Source organism: Heteronotia binoei, chromosome 4 (genome assembly GCF_032191835.1).
Source record: "Heteronotia binoei isolate CCM8104 ecotype False Entrance Well chromosome 4, APGP_CSIRO_Hbin_v1, whole genome shotgun sequence".
In the NCBI taxonomy this organism is placed as follows: domain Eukaryota; kingdom Metazoa; phylum Chordata; class Lepidosauria; order Squamata; family Gekkonidae; genus Heteronotia; species Heteronotia binoei.
The window spans coordinates 69,022,540-69,036,649 of record NC_083226.1 but is presented as its reverse complement, the minus strand read 5'-3'; the positions used below and the strand labels follow the sequence as shown (position 1 = coordinate 69,036,649).

The window sequence follows — 14,110 nt, the reverse complement described above, 5'->3', positions numbered from 1 at the left end:
ACACCAAGGCCCTGCAAGATCTTTTACATTTCTGCAGGGCCTGTAAGGCAGAGATGTTCCACCAGGCTTTCGATTAAGGACAGTGATGGCTGCTGAGCTGGCACACTCCTTCCTCCTGCCCCTTTGGGGTCTCCCCCCCGCTCCGATGCAGCATACAGAAATCTGGATTAGAAGATTTTTAATAAGATGCCATCAGGATTTATAAAATGTCATCTTAATCTGATATTATTGGTTCTATGTTTGTACTTATTACTGTTGTACATCGCCCAGAGCCCAAAACTAGATGAGATCGGGCGATTCCTTAAGTTGAATGAAAAATAAATAAATAAATGAACCCAAGTTCATCAGCAGTGAAGCAACAATAAGATTGCAAGTGAATGTGCTTCCATACTCAATATCCAGAAATATTCATATCACTGAATTCTATAATTTCCTGTATTCCTGTATTCCGCCCTGAGCCACTCGGTGGGAAGGGCGGGATATAAATCCCAGATAAATAAATAAATAAAATAAAAAATAAATTCCTGTATTTCCTGTTTTAAAAAATGTGGTATACATACCTTTGCCCATATTCAATCATTTCTCCTTTAGTATGGTTAATTATCAGGAATGGAGCTGCACCATCATGATAATCACTAAACATAATTGATGTAGAATGTTCAGACAATGTAATATCCACTATAATGCCTCCAAGCTATCAGATATAAAAAACAGCATATTAAATTTTACTATAACCATTCATCAGACTAATATTGCCATTGTTAAAAAACGAACCCTTAAAAATTTTCACCTGATAGCTGTGGAAACTATGAGGAACTGTGAACTATGAGGAACTGTGGAAACTGTAGCCTGGAGGATACAGAATGCTGGTAAAGAATGCTGCAAGTCAGAGTGTTGACTACAGTGGAAAGCCCATATCACTCCAGTCTTGATACATCTACACTGGCTTCCAATTTGCTTCCAGGCTCCATTCAAGGTGCTAATATTTACCTGTATACCCTGTACAGCCTGGGGCCACATTAAGGCTTATCTTCTTACAAATGAACCTACATGATCTCTCAAGTCTTCAGAGGCACTGCTTTGGTTGCTCCTGCCATCTGACACTAGACAGGAGGGGACCCAGGAAGGGCTTTCTCAGCTGTGGCACCAAAACTCTTGGTACTTCTATCCCAGGGGAATTCATCTGTCTTCATTCATTCATTCATTCATTCATTCATTCATTCATTCATTCATTCTCTCTCTCTCCCCACCATCTACTGGTGTCTTTCACCAGCAGGTGAAGACTTTTTTGTTTCTTTTTGCGTATCCAATAAAGGTTATTGGCCCTCCTCCCTAGATTTGTATGTATTTTTATTGAATTATTTTATAACGTTATTTTTAATTGTTCCAATGCTCTGGTGTGTCATCTTGGGGATCCCAATCAGATCTATCAGCAGCATTAAACATTTTAAATGAACAATAAGAATAAGATTTAAAGTTCTGCAGATGAAAAAAAAGTTATATTACTTTAATTATATTACCAAGCTGCTGGGTTACTTTAGATATCAAATTGGATCAAAAATCCCAATGAAAGACTGATTAAATTAGAACCTTCAAGTCCTAATGATGGACTACATAGTTATCACTGGATCATACATACACACATACACCCCCCCAAGATAAAAGGCATATAATTAGAGATAGCTTATTTAAAAATTGGAAATGCTATGAAAGAGAATCACACCCCACAATTCCACCAATAATGCCACCAATAGATGCTTACTATGATAATCCCACAAGGAGAAATAACAACTTTATAATTTATGATGATATGATAAATTTACAAAGGGTGACCAAGATGTGACAAAGATTAAAAAAGAAAAGGAACTAAAATGGTGGACATATTTTCAGATTTCTTCTAGACTTAAAAATATATCTGTACCAAGAGAGGTGTTATTAAAGAACTGACTGACTCTGAAAATACTTTCACAATCTAAAGACCATTTATTAGGACAAATTTACAAATTATTGCTTCAGTGTGACTCTGAAGAACAACAGGTTAAATCTTGCATGATCAAACAGATGCAAAATTTTGGTGGGGAAGTACAATTTAAATGCTGGGAAAACCTATGGACTAAGGACATTAGATTCACTGCTATTCAAGCAACTAAGAGAAAACTGGTATAAAGTTCTATATTAAGCCAGTTTGGTGTAGTGGTTAAGTGTGCGGACTCTTATCTGGGAGAACCGGGTTTGATTCCCCACTCCTCCACTTGCACCTGCTGGAATGGCCTTGGGTCAGCCATAGCTGTGGCAGAGGTTGTCCTTGAAAGGGCAGCTGCTGTGAGAGCCCTCTCCAGCCCCCCCCCCACCTCACAGGGTGTCTGTTGTGGGGGAGGAAGGTAAAGGAGATTGTGAGCCACTCTGAGACTCTTCGGAGTGGAGGGCGGGATATAAATCCAATATCTTCTTCTTTTTCTTCTACAGATACTATGTTACCCCAGAATATATTGAAATGAAGGATAAAAATTACAAAAGGTCTTGCTGGAAATGTAAAAAAGAAGAAGGCACCTTTTACCATATGTGGTGGACCTGTACTAAGACGAAAAGATATTGAAAAAAAAAACCATGAAGAGATCTAAAACAGGTGTCAAACATGCAGCCTAAGAGCTGAATCAGGCCCCTGGAGGGCTCCTATCAGGCCCCGAGCTACTGGCTGTCATTTGTTTCCTTCTCCCTCTCTCTTGCTTCCTTCTGCATCACCGCTTGTTTTACCAAACTTGCTCAATCACACAGGAGCTACAGAGCAAAGCCTCTATTTTCTCCATTGGCTGTGGCTGACTGTACCTTACAAGAAGAATGGACAGAGAGAAACCACAGGTGTGATAACTCAAGCAGCTACATTGGTTTATACAAGCAGTCCTTCAGGTATATGGGTCCCTGTTCATGAAGAACTTTAAAGGTGAGAACCACCTCCATGAACTAATCTTGGAAACATATTGGCAGTCAATGTAATTATCATAAGATTGGAGTAATAATAACTCACCTCAATACACAAGCAACAGATTTTTGCATTTATTGCATTTTCTGAGTTGTCTTCAAAGGCAACCCCTCAAAAAATACATTAACATTAGTTGAGAACTAGGTTCAATAACACAGCCTATATCTGCCATGGAAAACACTCCTCAAAACTGAGATGGAAGTTTAAATCAGGACCCCAACAATCACCTCAATATCTTCTCCATTTTGTTAGGATTAATTTCAGCTTTTCTGTCTCAGCCGCTTGATTATGGATCTCAGATGCTGTTCAAAGATAGACCACAGCATGTAGAGGCTCAAAGAAATACAAAGCTGGCTGTCATTATGACAACACAACCCACAAGTTATGGATGACTTCATTAAAAGTTCTCAAATAGATATTAAAAAATCACAAGAGACAACACTGCAAAATTCCCCAGGTTAGAAACCAAACAGTAGGCAGGACACAACAGCTTAAAGTTAAACCATATCAGAGCTGTTCCTAAAATCCCCATATAAACACCTCAAGTGAAGTGAATGGTCCACCACTGAAGATGACAAAAAGACTGAGCAAGACCACCAAAGATACGTAATCTTTCTATCATTTTGCAAATACAGTTTATCTACCAGAAATACAAAGCAATATTCAGTAATATTGAAGCTGACTTGAAAAGGGTCAAGGGGAAATGTTCTGGAGTTACTTCACTATCACCTATTCAACTACCTTACCCAGGAACAGTAAATTAAAGCCTGGTCTATAACTGGTTGCTTCCCTAAGAATAAGTTTTTCAGCAAAGCCTAATGACAGCCACCTTCAAGATCAGGAAAAAAATCTATTGTTTTAAGGAGACATTTATAATTGACAGCAAAGGCCTTACTTAAGCAGTCTGAATTTTGGAAGGAAGAGAGTGAATTATACATGTTTTCCAAGCTAGCTGAAAATACCACTTACCTGATTGTCCAAATGCAACAGCAAACAATTTTCTTGCTTATCGAGCTGTATAATTTTTGGTGGAATGTCTGAATGCTCTACTTTAACAAGTAATTTACTTTCATTATTTTCAGGCCAAAAAGGAATACACTAGAATAAAAAAAAATGCATGATGGAAAACTGTACTGTAGTTTTTTTAAAAAAATATTTCATTCTCTTTAGTCAATATAAAATAGCCAACCACTTGGGATGCTGTAAGTAAGACCTATGTTTATAAAATGGAAAATGAAGCATCATATATAGCTGCCTTATATTCAATCTGACAATTGGTCTATCAATGTCACTATTGTGCACGATGACTGACAGTAGCTCTCCAGGGTTTCAGGTAGAGGTGTTTCACATAATCTACTTAAAAGATCCATTTAAATACAGACACTGGGGAGTGAACTTCTTAGGGGCAAATTCACTCAATATATTTTCTTCCATAAAATCACCCACAAGCTTCTTCAAATATGAACACTGTCAGAGTTGCAGAAGCAGTGTCCCCTGGGCAGACCAGTCACAGGAAGTAGTTCCAAGGAAGACACTCAAAACAGACAGCAGGTGAAACGAACTGTATTGGGTTCAGGCAGGTAACAGAGTCAATAGACAGTCCAATAGTCATACACTTACACACAAGTAGAGCCAAGCAGAGGTACAAATACAGAGTCCAATAGAATAGTCAATACACGGTCCAAAGTCATCAATTCAATATCCATCCAAACGGTATGCCACACTGGTATCCTTCTTTCCTATCCCACAGTGAACTGGTAGCTGGCTACTGCATTTCTAGTGGTCTTAGCCAATCACATTACAAACTGGTTAAGTGGCTTACACCTGATGACAAAACACCACCTGTAGTCAAGGATGACTCAATCCCTGACAGTTCCAAGTCTCCTTAAAGGAATACGACACTGTCAAACACATGTACAAATATTATGTGAGAGCTGGACATTCACCAGTGAGGGAAACAAAATGGCTTAAGATAATCATAAATAATTGTATTAATTAAACTTAAATCAGTGGAACTCAAAACAAAAGACTGTCACTCAACTGAGCAGCAATGTCTGTGACTGTAACAGCTGTTTTATTCAGCCACAGTGGTAGCAGAAACTACTGCTGGTCGTAATTGTGGTAATCAATTTCAGACTACACAGATTTTTTCAGGGGAGTGTCAGGACAACATATTGTTCAATGTTATTGTTTTAAAAATAGAAATAAGAGTCAACAATAAGATTAAAAGTATTAATCAATTACTTAGCCAAGAACACAGAATCCCATGTTTATAGGGTTGGCAGTTCTGGGTTGGGAAATACCTGGAGATGGGGAGGGGGGCGCTGGGGAGTGCAGGGTTTTGGGAGGACAGAGACCTCAGTAAAGTATAATGGTACAAAGTCCACCCTACAAAGCAGCCATTTTTCTCCAGAGAAATTATCTCTGTTGTCTGAGATCAATTGTAACAGCAGATCTCCAAGCATCACCTGGTATTTTTTAATAAAATTACTTATGAATTTCTGGATTACATGCAAACTGGTAGGTTGCCTTTGAAAGAGTGAGAATTGAACTAATGTTACATTCAGCACATAAGTAAGTTGGCAACCTTGACCATGGATTAAATTAGTCTATGTATGTGTACTTCTGGTTTGGTGGCTTGCCTTTGAAAGTGGCTCAGACCATCGCGTCCTGAGCCGCTCTCAAATCGGGATGTTGAGGGGTCGGCCACAAAGGTTGATTCGACTCTAGGACCCAAGGAAAGTCCTAGAAGGCAGGGGGATTGGAGCGGTCGATTGGGAAGGCCAGTGGAGGCGGCTGCTTCCCGATCCCACTTTTCCTGAGCCTCAACATCTCAATCGCCATTTTTAAATGGCCAAAAGTCAGCTACCGGCTCATCTTTTCTTTTTCAACACTCTGCAATTCTGATCTTCAATCTTCAATCAACTCAAACGACCTGGATTCTTCTACCCCTGTAAGTTTTGATTAGTATATTTATTTTGGATGTTTGTTAGAGATCTCAGAGATGCAGGAATATGAAGCTGCAGACTGTGAGTGAGGCAATAGACTGAGAAAGGTGGTGGTGGGGAATTCTCCCCCTTTCTCTTTCAAGGCTTGCAAAAGTTTCTGCCTTTGTTGAATACTGAAATTACCTGCAGGAGACTACGCTAATTTGTAGTGCATACTGGACTGGGTGACTAAACCTAATTGACTTACTGTATTTGGTGGAAGGAAGAAAAAGTTTTGGGTTTGGAGAAAGTTTCCTATTGATAAGTGTCTATGAATGCTAAGAGGCTTGGCAGCACAAAACAAGTCTACAACGAGTTACTCTTACAGTAGCAGAATATAAGAATATGCTGTATCACAATATAAGAATGAACTCTGTTGAAAATGGTTATAAAACATTTTTATGGTTGTTATTGTTAATTCCCTGTGTAAATGGTATTTGTGGAATTCATCAATAATTTTATTTAAAAAGTATAGTAGCTCATCTATATCACAGTTATGTTTTTGTATTCAGTATGATATTTACACTGTGATCCCATTTATTGTTTGTTTTTTGTCACCTGGCAGTTGACAACCCTACATGGTTAGCTTGTTAGAAAAGGGAGAATAATGCAATTTAGGATTTTATGGCCAGGAAAATAAATGCTGCTATGAACAGAAGCAGTCAATAAACCACTAGGAGTTAATACATATCCCATTGTACTTTTTAAAGTGCAATCTAACAGTTCCTTTGACTATGAGTACATGGATCCGCATAATAAAGAGCACTTTATACATTGTATTCTTTTTACGCCTTCACAGCAAACTTCAGACTCATGCTACATTAAAGCTAGAAAGTCCACATAAGGTGAAATGTATGTGTGTGTGGGGGGGGGGGGGGATCAGAAGTACTTACAGGCTCTCTAGGTATCAGAAATAATTAAAAGTAAATTAATTTAAAATCTTAAAATGCTTACCTGTTGTAAAATTATCGGAATCCATTGCTCAGTGCCTTCTTCCGCTACTTCTAAATTATGTGTACTTCTGTTTGTGATCATAAAAAAAGGTGTGAAAGTCACTATCCTAGTGAGGTTAAAGCTGCTGTTATCTATAGTGACACCAACCTGAAAAAGATTAAAAAAAATTGTGTGTATGTTTTCATATTAGCAGGTTTTCTGCATAATCTGCTGACATTTGTGTAAACAGAACAGTAAAAAACACAATCCACACTGCATCCTGCAATCTGACACAATTTGTGTCCCATTTCCTGTGGATTTGTGGAAACTACTTTGTGTTCTTTCGCCTGTACAGCCCCCTCTGCACTAGTGCCAATTCCATGGGAAGAACCACATGATCAGTTTCATGTGATTTACTCATTTAAACATGCTCTTTGCCACATGGTGCTGACTTCTAGATGACCTGTATAGGTATTTATTGAGTATTTTCTCAGCTGATCACCAAGGAATCTGAAAATGGCCATCCTGAAAAAACCTGATAATATTTGGGATTTTTGGGGCCACTACATAGCCACAGTTACAGGGCATTTAAAGGACTCTGGGTCCATTTGAATGCCTTTGGAGTGAACTCTCAGGCACTTAAAATGGGCTGTGGTCTTTTTAAATGCCCTGTGGGCTTTTGTAGTTCCACACTATGTCTTGGAAAATGCATTTAAAGGGACTGTGTCCCTTTAAAAGCCTCTCCACCCCTTTATTGTAAATGATGAAGGCACCTTCCTCTGGGGCCCTTTGAATTGGATCCTGTGGTCCAGTCTTTTTGAAACTGGGGAGGGGGTGTCTCAGGCAAGGCATCAGCAACTATGCTACAAATCTGGTGCCATTACATCTAGCCTCCCTAGAGCCCTGGATCAAATTTGGCGATTCCAAATATTTCCCAAATTCCAATTCCATACCGATACCGGGATTCAGGAATATTGTGAAATACCATTATTTTGGGGTTCAATATACCAGAACCTGAAAAATACCATTTTTTTTAATGCACACCCTTAGTGATAGACCCATCTTTCATTACTGGAAGGCATTTTAAATTTTTAATTTGCAGCAATTCTTTATCATTATTATATAACAAGAAATTGATACAGTACATACATATTCATAAGTTAATAAAATACTGAAAAGTTAATAAACAATTCACATTAAAATGTATTTTTCTGAGTAACCTGAGACCATAATTTCAAAAGGAAGTAGTATTATAGAACTATGTATAGCCCTGAGAAAAATAAGTCACAACAAACCTGTGATCCCATTTACTGTGATCTCTTTAAAGTGAAATAGAGTGCTGTTATTGTTACACAAAGATTTATTCTGACATGTAATCAAATGTAGGAAGCAAATGTGAACTTCTATTTAAATTGACTTGGAAGTCAGTGAATTCAGTGGGACTTCAAAGTAAATGTGCATTAGGTTTGTGGATGCAAGAAACTTAAATATTACATAAACAACTCACTTGGAATTCCTTTTTATGGCGCTTACATTTAACAAAACCATGACTGCCAACTGTATCAAGAGAAAAGTGATCAGAGAGTTCACTGTCTGTTATCATAAGCTGAACCTGTAAAGAGAACACTGCATTGTTATAACTGAAAATCCATCTATTATTAGTAAAATTGAAGAAATGAAAAATGTCCTAGTTCTCATTTTTTTTTAAAAAAAATGGCCCACATAACTGTTACAAGTGTAAAAACCAATTTAATTATAACTCCAAGGTGATAATTTCTAAAAATAGAGGACACAGTATATTATTTATAACAAAACAATATATAATATAAAAATTAATATACTAAATGATATCACTACACAGAATATACACTTTTTATATTCTCAACAGCAAAGTTAATACCGGAATCAGAGTTTAATGCATTGCTAAACTAATCTGCACTTCACAGTTACTTAATTTAAATTACTGAGACTTAAAACAGTACCTTGTTATTCTGGTAGAAGTGTTTAGGCTGAAAAGAAAAAAGAAGTGGCATCTTATAGTCAGGAGGATGTTTGCGGTGAATTCCATCAGCTTTGTATTGCAGCATTCGGCCAGTCTTGTTTACCATCCAGTATGGACTGTGAATTGCTATGATAATTTGTCCTGTAGCATAGGTGATATGGACAGCAATATCCAGTTCTGTCTTGTCTACATCAGTAATACATGAAAATGTGACAAAACTAATTTCTTGTTGATTTGTTTGAATGTGATACTCGCAGCTCCATTTCTTATCAAGATAATTAAGTAAATATAATTCCAGCTTGCTTTGATCCAGTATTGCATTATGAATTTGAGCTGAACATCCGCTTTCAAGGTTATTGCATGTTGTACTATGTCCCTTAGAAAGAAAAGTTCCAATGTTGTCAAAGCAGTCATTAACTCAGTCTATTCCAACTTAAATTTTAAAATGTGGGAACATCATTATTTATGTCTTGAAAAGAGCCAGTTACTAATGAAAAGATCTAATCTCAACAATGCAGAATCTCATGCTCAACTCATAAGGAAACATTAATACTAATAAGTGTTACAAGTCTGCATTTTAAAACAACTATCTCATTTAAGTATCGCAATTATCTCATTTTGCCAGTCTTGATAAAAATGTTTCCCAAAGCTACCAGTCCTTTGGCATTGCTGAAACAGCATTTAAGACACAAAAGGGAAGAGAATAAGGAAAGAAACAAATATGTAAAAATTGATTCTTTCCAGTTTTCTCTTTCCACTTCTGCAGGGAAAGAGCATTCAAAACACAAGAGGGGAGAGAAAAAGGAAACAGACAAATATATAAATAGATTCTTTCCACTTTTCTCTTTCCACTTCTACAAGGAAAGACTATTTGTTTCCACAGTAATACAATGCCGCAAGGCCTTGCTCCATCCTTGGGGAATTTTATTTTATTTTAGCTTTGGGCCAGATTAAATGCCCACTTGTTGGTAGTTATGAGGGGTAGATTTTTACACTTACCTTATAATAAATTTTGCTCTTGTTCTTTAGGCAAGATTGATACTATTGCACATATTCTCCTGAAGTATCAATTGTATATTACCCTCAGAAGACACTGCATTTCACCATGTCTGTCAGCCTGCTATGATTCTTATCTCTATAATATGGTTACACCACTACTTACTTACTAATAAGGATACTGAAAAACCCTAGCAGTTGCAATTTTTACTCCTTCTGTACATTGGATAATAAATAATTTATAATAACTGTTCACTGCTCAAAATCTATGCATCACAGAGCTTTTACTGGATGACAGGAAAGGAAAACTAAGCACTCCAATCTTACTTCCTGCCATGTGCCATTTAGAATCAATACAATATGGCAACATGTTTTAGATACAAGTGGACAGATTTCACAGAGAGTGTAAGTTTTGTATTCATGTCTGTTGAATATGCATGGCATGCATCTGTTCCAACCGGATGATTAAGAGTATGTTTTAGACCTATGAATGTATTTTTCTACACCGAACAAGTGGAAAATAAAACAATGCAGACACTACCTGAAAGGAATAGGCAATCTGATAAGGAAGAAGATTGCGGAGGAGAACAGAAGACCATAAATGAACAACATAGGGTAAATCCCAGTGATCATCTGTGCATGCTGAAGAATCTAAAGTATCTTGCTCTGGTACAATATTGATCATAAGTGGATAGTTGGCTGATTTTACAGACTGACATTTCTTCTGCAACAATTTGTTAAAATTCTTCACCAATTCATCAAAACTAACTCCTTCACTTGATTCATATTCTTTAGAAATTCCATTTTCATCAGTTACTGGTGAAAAAAACAGCAGTGATCTGTAAATAAACAAACAGAGTTTTTGCAGAAAAAGCACCTCAAAGAACTGCCAACAAGTGAAATATTTGAGATTTCATTTCCTGAGATCCAATAGTATATTCTGTACATTTCTGTCCAAGGGAGTCACACTTGGCTTAGGCAGCTGTCTTCTTTCTACATCTTAAACTGCTAGAACATAAAGAGGGGAGACTTATGTCCTAATTGAAGGGTTACATTATACTAATGCAGATACTATCTCTTTGAAACAACTACAGTCTTCCAATTATTTTAGCATGATTCTGAGCATTAAAATAACTTTCATACTAAGATGTTAGTGCAAGTGATGCGTGGTGCCTTGCAGGCACATTTCTAACAACATGGGATCTTGAAAATGCTCTGTCACAGGTTTCCGTTGGCATAGTGCCTCTCCTTTCTTTGGTTATTTCCACTATCATCAACTAGCCTTAAAGAATATATCCTGATACCAAACCAGCACTCATTATTGTATTGCCATTTAACAGCTCCGATCTGATACTGCATCTCCTGCTTTGCTCTCACTAGCTCTTGCTAGCTGGGGATGCAAGCATCAATCACAGTTCCTTACTTCTCCTTGAGACTGAATGGACTTAATGTGGGTACAGGGATCACACTACTGGCATTCAAAATATAAGTATGTTTAATAGGAAAGGAAGAAATACACATATAGCCTAGATACACAGACTAATCATGAATCCAAATAAAAAGTGAAATAATTGCAGTCCTGACCCAAACTTTCATGAATCCTAAATGATGGCAAAATTATGGAATGTTATTTATCCTTGAGACTGCAAGAATTCAGAAATTTTCTGTGGGGATTCTTCTCCTTGTTCAGCAACACATGGTCAGGGCTGCCGTTTCAGTAGAGGACAGGTGTAAGATAGCTCTCAGTTAGAAGGCCAAGACTTGCACAGAGAGGTTCTTCCTTGTGATCTCCCCTCTCCTTGGGCTGGACCCTCTCTCATCTTCTGTCCTTTTCTCTCTCTTTCATCCGACATTCCAATACTTGGCCTCCTCAAGTTCTATAAATCAGATGTGACTTTTCTGTCTGTCTGTCTCTCTCTCTCATCCATCTATCTACCAGGCTCAATGGTTTATGTGATAGGAAATGAGCCATGCCCAGCATGCTTTGCCTTTGTGTACCTGTTAGTCTGTAAAAATCTCTGATCATGTACAGATGTCTTTTTTCCCTGTCATGTGGCAGCAAACTTATGGATACCCAGTAGGGTTTTCAAGGCAAGAGAGTTTCAGAAGTGGCTTCCTTGGTGGTCTCCCATACAAGTATTAACCTGGGTCAACCCTGCTTATCTTTCCTAGGTCCTATGCGATCAGACTAGCCTGGACTATCCCGATCAGGGCCATATAAAGAGTGTAGACCAAATTACTATTACTTTGACATAAATTCTCAGAAGTAAGGTATTTACATGGTTGATGAAAGAAAGGACAGGAAGGACACTGGCTACAGTTGCATCAGTCAGAACAGGGCTTTTTTTGCAGCAGGAACTCCTTTGCATACTAGGCTACATCCCCCTGATGTAGCCAATCCTCCAAGAGCTTACAGGGCCTACTGTAAGCTCTTGGACGACTGGCTACATCAGGAGGGTGTAACCTAATATGCAAAGGAGTTCCTGCTACAAAAAAAGCCCTGGTCAGAACAATGGGTGCCAGGTATTGCTGTTGTTCTTAAAAAGCCCAATAATGACATCCAGTAAGCAACTCTCTGAAAGAAATGCACAACCTGAATTAACAGTGCAATTAAACTAGCCACACTAACTGATTTCTTCCAAGATGATGTTATTATTGGTGTTTAAATACAATGGAACAGTTATTGATTGGCAAAAAGTGTTGGTAAAGTAGAACTTTTTGAGGTTTCCTACTGAATCCTAGGTGAATTCTGCTGACTGACCAGAAAAAAGTTTCAAGAACAGCCCTTTTAACTTTTCTGTTTGAATGTTCTTATGATCAATACATGAATGGGAAATATTAAATCAGAAATAACTGAAGTAATATCAATGAACAAGAAATAAACCATATAATCTTGTGCTTTGAAAGAACAATATTCATGAAATAACAGAGGAACCTAAATTAGCAGTTTCCACATATTCCCACTTCCCACTGCAGACCCCCCCAACTCCTCATGTCATCCTTCAGGCCCCTTATTATTCAAGAACAGCATTTCATGGAGATCACTGGGCAGTAATGAAGGAAGGAAAGTTCCATTCTGCCACTAAACATTTTAGTCTGGACAGAAATCAGTATATTTATGACACTAACTTTTAAAAATCCTTGCTAGACAGACAGTATTTATAATAATATATTCAAAAGCAGTACAAAGAAACAAAAATAACTACCTGTAAGAAGTCAATGGTATGTTAAATTCATCATCTGATAAAGCAGTTCCCAAACATTTTCCATCTTCATATATATTCAAGGGAATTGAAAAATGATTCTTTATCTATATAGAGTAAATCAGAAGGTCCGTATAAACAACAGCAGAACAGAACAGCAAAAGCAGGCAGAGCAAGCATAAGAAGACATGGTTGCACTTACCTGTAACTAATATTCATTGAGAGTTCTGTGCAGACACACATGAGAACTGCACACGCGCAAAGTGAGAGATACTTTCTCACCCTTCAGTGTTGTTCCTATCAACAGCTCTTATAAGAACATAAGAGAAGCCATGTTGGATCAGGCCAATGGCCCATCCAGTCCAACACTCTGTGTCACACAGTGGCCAAAAAAATTACACACACACACACACATATACACACACACACACACTGTGGCTAATAGCCACTGATGGACCTCTGCTCCATATTTTTATCTAACCCCCTCTTGAAGCTGCTTATAAAAAGGAAGACAGAGTACCTCCCTCAGTTTGCTGAGTTTGCCATTAGAGATGAGGGTCCAAACTGAGAATGCTGACACTCACAGCAGGGATAGAGGGAGGGATGTTTGCCTGCACATAAGAACACTTGATGAACATCAGTTACAGGTTAAGTGCAATCATGTTTCATCATTGTGTCTTCTGTGCCGTCCCACATGAGAGAGCATAGAGTTAGTTGACCAAGGGAGGGTGGTATGAAGCTTTCAACAAAACAGGCTATGGAAGATCACTCTGTCTACACTAACAAAGCATCTGCTAGGCATGCAGAAGGTCCCAGGTTCAGTCCGCAGCATATGTAATTGAAAGGACAAGGTGATGGAAAAGACTCTGCCTGAAACCACGGAGAGCCACTCCTGGTCTAAGTAGACAATACTGACTTTCATAGAATGAAGGTCTAATTCAGTAGAAGGCGGCTTCATGTGTTCATCTGGAGTCCACATCAATGACACAGTGTTTAATGAAAACAGAAG

The 14,110-nt window shown here is 37.9% G+C and overlaps 1 protein-coding gene across 2 annotated transcripts in view; it reads right to left on the bottom strand.

Moving 5' to 3' along the window:
• The window catches only part of VPS13A (vacuolar protein sorting 13 homolog A), a 313,415-nt gene that overhangs the window by 67,016 nt on the left and 232,289 nt on the right, over positions 1 to 14,110 (bottom strand). For both annotated transcript variants that reach the window (XM_060237484.1, XM_060237485.1), the window contains exons 46-52: positions 13,105 to 13,208; positions 10,440 to 10,737; positions 8,883 to 9,278; positions 8,408 to 8,512; positions 6,922 to 7,068; positions 3,950 to 4,078; positions 561 to 694 (exon numbers count right to left, since the gene is read on the bottom strand). In XM_060237484.1, the coding sequence (XP_060093467.1) occupies positions 561 to 694; positions 3,950 to 4,078; positions 6,922 to 7,068; positions 8,408 to 8,512; positions 8,883 to 9,278; positions 10,440 to 10,737; positions 13,105 to 13,208 (1,313 nt within the window). The remainder of the gene's footprint in view (positions 1 to 560; positions 695 to 3,949; positions 4,079 to 6,921; positions 7,069 to 8,407; positions 8,513 to 8,882; positions 9,279 to 10,439; positions 10,738 to 13,104; positions 13,209 to 14,110) is intronic.